Source organism: Rhagoletis pomonella, unplaced genomic scaffold (assembly GCF_013731165.1).
Source record: "Rhagoletis pomonella isolate Grant_MI unplaced genomic scaffold, Rhpom_1.0 Rhpom_scaffold_00012, whole genome shotgun sequence".
Classification (NCBI taxonomy): Eukaryota; Metazoa; Arthropoda; class Insecta; order Diptera; family Tephritidae; genus Rhagoletis; species Rhagoletis pomonella.
Window position 1 is genome coordinate 12315966 of NW_023458566.1, and position 5382 is coordinate 12321347.

General features: G+C 37.8%; 1 protein-coding gene across 1 annotated transcript in view; it reads left to right on the plus strand.

Moving 5' to 3' along the window:
- Nucleotides 1-5382, plus strand: part of LOC118747839 (glutamate receptor 1-like) — a gene marked incomplete in the record, with an annotated part of 322600 nt that overhangs the window by 277412 nt on the left and 39806 nt on the right. The window contains 1 exon segment of the mRNA XM_036482013.1: nucleotides 2014-2039. Within this exon segment, the coding sequence (XP_036337906.1) occupies nucleotides 2014-2039 (26 nt within the window).

Below are 5382 nucleotides of genomic sequence, written 5' to 3' on the forward strand. Positions count from 1 at the left end.
CAGGAGATGCACATAAATAAAAACGATGTTGTGGCAGTGTTGAAAACTGAGAATGAGCAAATGATGTTGTGCATTGGGTATTGATGCAAGCAAACATAGTGGATGCGAGTGGTCTTATAGAAATCTGAATATGGCAAAAACACAAAGGACTCTCTAACTGTGAACATCCACTTAAATTCTAGCATGCACTTTCTCTATGTAAAATGAAGTTGGAGAACTATTCTTATATTCCATTGAGCTACCCTGAAATAGTATGAATCAAAACTCTTCGCTTCATTTCGAATTTTAGCTTGCCGAGGGAAACTCTTTTGTTGCAGTAATTCACCTGAAACTGGCTGTAAATTTCTACAGCTATGAAGGTCAAAAAAGAAGCTCTAAATTACATTCAAATACAAATTCGCTGCAGCAGGCACATATGTATGTATGTATATGCTTCCATAGTATCTGATATCTAACATTTATTGTGAAGTCGAACTTGCAATATCAAACTCCAGTCAAATTAGTATATGCCTTTTCAAATCGGAAGTTTGCGAGCCGATTGGACCGGATAAGGGGAAATTGCCACTACACACTTTCACACGAATGAAACGTACCACTTTTTCAACCTGCTTTTCGTCTCTCAAATGTCAGCACTAAAATCGAGTTTTATTGGTTAGCGGCACCCATTCATATGTAGTTATTCATACACATGTAGAAACTGTGTCCGTGGATTTTTTGGTTATTATACACTATGTTCATTTATGTGCTGCAATTGGTTGCAGCTCCAGCTGTGGACTGTCAAAAATAATTGCAGTGCATGCCACTCAAACGTCAATGATTTTTTTTGTGGCATACTTTTGAGAGCCATCATTCATAGCGCGGTCTTGTCATGAAGCAGTCTACTACAAAGCTTGCGTACGATTTACATACTTATATTTATATATATATGAAAACTTTGCAAACTCTAGTTTAATATTAACTAGTTTAATATTTCAAAGCCTGGTGAATATGCAAAGTTACTGCGCATAGATTTTCGGTATACAAACATAAGTATATAAGAAATAAGTACCCGTAAACTCGGTCTAAATTAAAATTGATTTATATACCTTTTATCCACGATTGAGAGAATACAAAGGTTGCGCCGATCTCGGACCGCTATTCCTCTCTTAACGAATTTGACAGAATCGTTGTTTGCATGACGTCACACTGGTGCAACTTGTTTACGTTTTCCTTGCAACATTTTTTCTTCTTCTTCCATTCTTGCTCACGTTTTGGCATTTCTCTCTCGCAATTGCACCAGTGTGACGTCACACAAAAGTTATTCTCAAAAATCCTCTCTGATCGGCGCAATCTTGTATTATATCATTCTTGCCTTTTATCTACTAAGGTAACTGCATAGCTTAACAATTAGGGATATGTAATTCTCCCAAATAGGTTCTTCTTCTTGTTTGGCGCTGCCAGCATCTAAGCAATTTTTAGGTGAGTTCAATAAAGCACGACAGTTATTCCGCTTCTGTAGCAAAGACGCCAACTGGAAATGCCAAGCAAAGCGCAACTGCTGCCAGCATCGGGATCCGCGTCGAATCCTTGCAGGCCTGGAGAATTTGTGTCTATTTGTATGAAATTTATTTTAATTCGCTGCACTATGTCTATGTACTTGTAAAGCTCATACGCTCCTTTGTCTGCTGCATTCGCCGTCACCAACGTGCAAACCTTTTTCTCGATTACTCGAAAAGCTGCCACATGGTATGTTATCTATGCTTCTGCAGAGCACAACGAGTGACTTATACAGTGTGGGTTTCATGCGACCAGATAGGTCTTCACTTCTCAGTTGCCTACTCAATCAACAGTAGCAATTGTTTCAAGGTTGATTCTTAGTAGTCTTCGGACCAGAAAATATCATCAGTATTAATGCTGGTTTTCATATAAACGAACTATGTTGACTCCTTGCGCGAAGACAATAAGTATTTCGTCTTTCCTCTTTCTTCTCCACACCCACTCGCTTGGCTCTCATACCAATGTGCGAAATGGCAGAACAGACTCAGCCAGCCAAGCAGCCAGTTAAGTAGAGGGTCCTTCCAAATTAAAGATCTGAACACTTCAGGTGCTAACCCTCAAATCGTAGTACCTTAAATGTGTGGCGTTGATTTATTAGAAAATAACTTTTTCTAACATTAGGAAGTTCTTCCTCCCTCCCCCTACTTTAGCCGAAGACTCGATTTGATGCGTCTAGCATTATGCCCTTATGCACAGACGGCTTTAAAATCATAGAAGTCATTGGTTCAGCCAGCGGTGGGTCCATAATGAGACGATGATTGTCTATGGGAAATTTGTCAAGCGAAGGTCCACGCCTTTAGTCGACTTTTATCCTTAAGGAGAGTTAGGCAGCACAAAAGCCTCTATTGCCCTTTGATGTTAATTCAGGTATAATGCCTGAGTTCATTGAGATGCTTAACGATCTTCAGCCACGTTGAGCACCAGATCATAGACGACAGCTTAGCCCGGAAGGCTGCAGCCTCCACTCCCACAAAGCTGAGCCATTTCTTGCCGCGGTTCCAAACACGATGAGGAAAGAGGTTAGCGTATTCGAATGAGAAAAAGGCACTAAAAGACGTTGTTAAAGGAAACGCATACTAGGTTGGTACAATCTAAAAAGATATGGGCTTCAAATTAATTAGTCTCTCTGAAGATAAACTAAGGATTATCAGGGTCATTTTATCAGGATTCTGCAGACTTAGAGGCCATCTGCTTAAGTGGTTTGGTTCAATTATATCAGCCAAAAAGACCATACACCGACTGCTCGAGTATTAAGCACCCAGTTTTCCAAACAAATTTCTTACACTTCCTGCATTGGACTATAACTTAAACTAACTAACTAAATTTCACAGCTAATTAAAATACAATTTTATAGTTGTAGATCAGCAGTGTGCCGTTAAATATGTAGTTGAATATCAAGTAGCAACTAAAACTCGTAATTGAAAATAGTTTCGAACAAAAGCTCAATAAATCCTTGCACACGTTCTAGCAATAAACTGAACTTTCGATAATCTTCTGTATTTGTACGAAATATTCCATACTCAATTTGAGCTACGGGTACTTCCTTCGAGCACCTTTTGTTGGAGCGAACTATGTATTTGTAAGCATCTCACATATTTCATCATGCAGGAAAATTTATTAATTTAATTGAATTTTCGACGCCATCCACGCATGGAGTGCCCACACAAAGGTATCAGCAAAAAAATAAGAAGAAAATTATCAGCATCCGCATACAATAATTGCGCAATTTATTAAAATTCTACGAATTTTTCCAAATATTTCCGTTCTGCCACACAAGACACCCCCGCTTTGGCCAACCGAACACTTTTAAGATCCTTTTACAAATTCTTCGCCCCAACAGCTCTTTTTGGCAAAAGCTACGGCATCACAAAAGCAATTTTCAGCAGCCATTCTTTCCGACTTCCGTATGTTAAAGTAGGCATATGCCGTACTATGTAGGCCTAAACACATGCATATGTACATACATAAATATGTTTTTGAGTTAATGCACACACATCCATGGTGAAGTACCATTTCATGGTGCTTGGGTACGGGCGTAATGGCGTGTTATGTATGCCTATTTTTATTTGTATATATGTATGTATATAGGTTCATATCGGTAGATGTACTTTAGGGTACATCACACTCCATACAAAAAATATTTAAATTTTCTTTGCATCGGAACTATAAAACTTATTGTATTTTATTTAGTACTTCGGTTAAAGTATTTTAGAGAAATGTTGCTGGACCGATTTGAATATGTCTCCAAATATCGAGTGTTTTACAAGGTGGCGCAAAAGTAACCTTGCGATGGCGCTAAAGTAATCCTCCTATCAGAAAATGCTATAAATTTTGCGATTGGCCCCTAATGTCAGTTCTGTTTTGACATTTGTGTAGTAAACACATGCGAAATACACGTTAATAAACAATGTTACGCTACACTGCTCCAGAACGCGGAATATTGCTGACTATTTATTTGACTTTGGCACAACGCATCGCAAGGTTACTTTTGCGCCGCAAGGTTACTTTTGCGCCACCCTGTATAAATAAAATTAATTATACTTTTTTTTTCAGAAAATCACCTCAGATGATAAAACAGTTTAAGCTACATACAAATTTTTAAAAAACCTTGCAAACGGAATCAAAATAAACAGATTTTTTGAGATATTTTTTAATCCGTCTAACTAACCGGAAGTCCTTAAATATACTAGGTTGTATGATTCCGGTGAAAAAGCCGCAATTTTTTTTTTTTTTTGGTGTGTCACCCTAATGTACATAAATGTTTAAAAGGATCTACATATTTGCAACGAGTATTACATATGAATTTTTGTACACATAATGTATTTATAATGAATCAGCACATGTGTATGTATATATGTATGTATGTATATAAATTTGTTATGCATGTAAATCTATTTCAATTTTATTTTATTTTATTTTTTCTTTTTCACTTTCATTTTTTCCGCAGAGATCCCAAATCGGCTTACATAACAAAATGTGGGAGTACATGAATTCGCGCAAGCATGTCTTTGTTAGCACTTACGATGAAGGCATACGTCGGGTGCGTACGTCAAAAGGCAAGTATGCACTATTGATGGAATCACCAAAGAATGAATACGTAAATGCCAGGGAACCATGCGATACGATGAAAGTCGGCCGTAATCTGGATACGAAAGGATTTGGCATCGCCACGCCAATCGGATCACCGTTGAGGTGAGTGTATAGGCGCGCATAGTTGTATTGAATACTGTCAAATTATGTGGTAAAAAGGGTGAAGAGGTGTCGGTGAAAATAAGCAAAGAGCAGCAAGTAATCCTGACTAAGAAAGCAAGTAATCCTGAAAGAAAAAAGGCTGCGCATGTGTGTGTTTATGAAGTATACAGGTATTCATAGGGCAAGGAAAACTATTGCCTTATGTCAATTTATTTATTTTGCAGGTAAATAATATTGAGATGCTTTTCTCTAGAGAAATCTGGAGAAATTAAAATTTTTAAATACTGACTTTCCGATAGATACGTAAAAAAATCCAAAAAAATGCTCTACATATTTGTACATCTGTGCTCAAAATAACGGCTCGGCAAGTCCTCCCCTTTCCCTACGTAAAAGTAAATTAATAAACAGAAAAATTGGACTTGATTTTTTTTTCGACCGGACTAAATTTCGTTGTTCATAGGTAACTCATACGCCATGACATACGGGTAATCGTACTTTAGGCAGACAGGCAAGTAGGCACGTGCACGCCTTTTGGGGTTGGGCTTTGAAATAATAATTTTCTTATAATGCACTCAAAAAAAATAACAAAAGCCCGCACCGATCCCATGTCAGCTTTACGACTTGATGTCTGCCTAAAGTACGAGTACTAGTTTG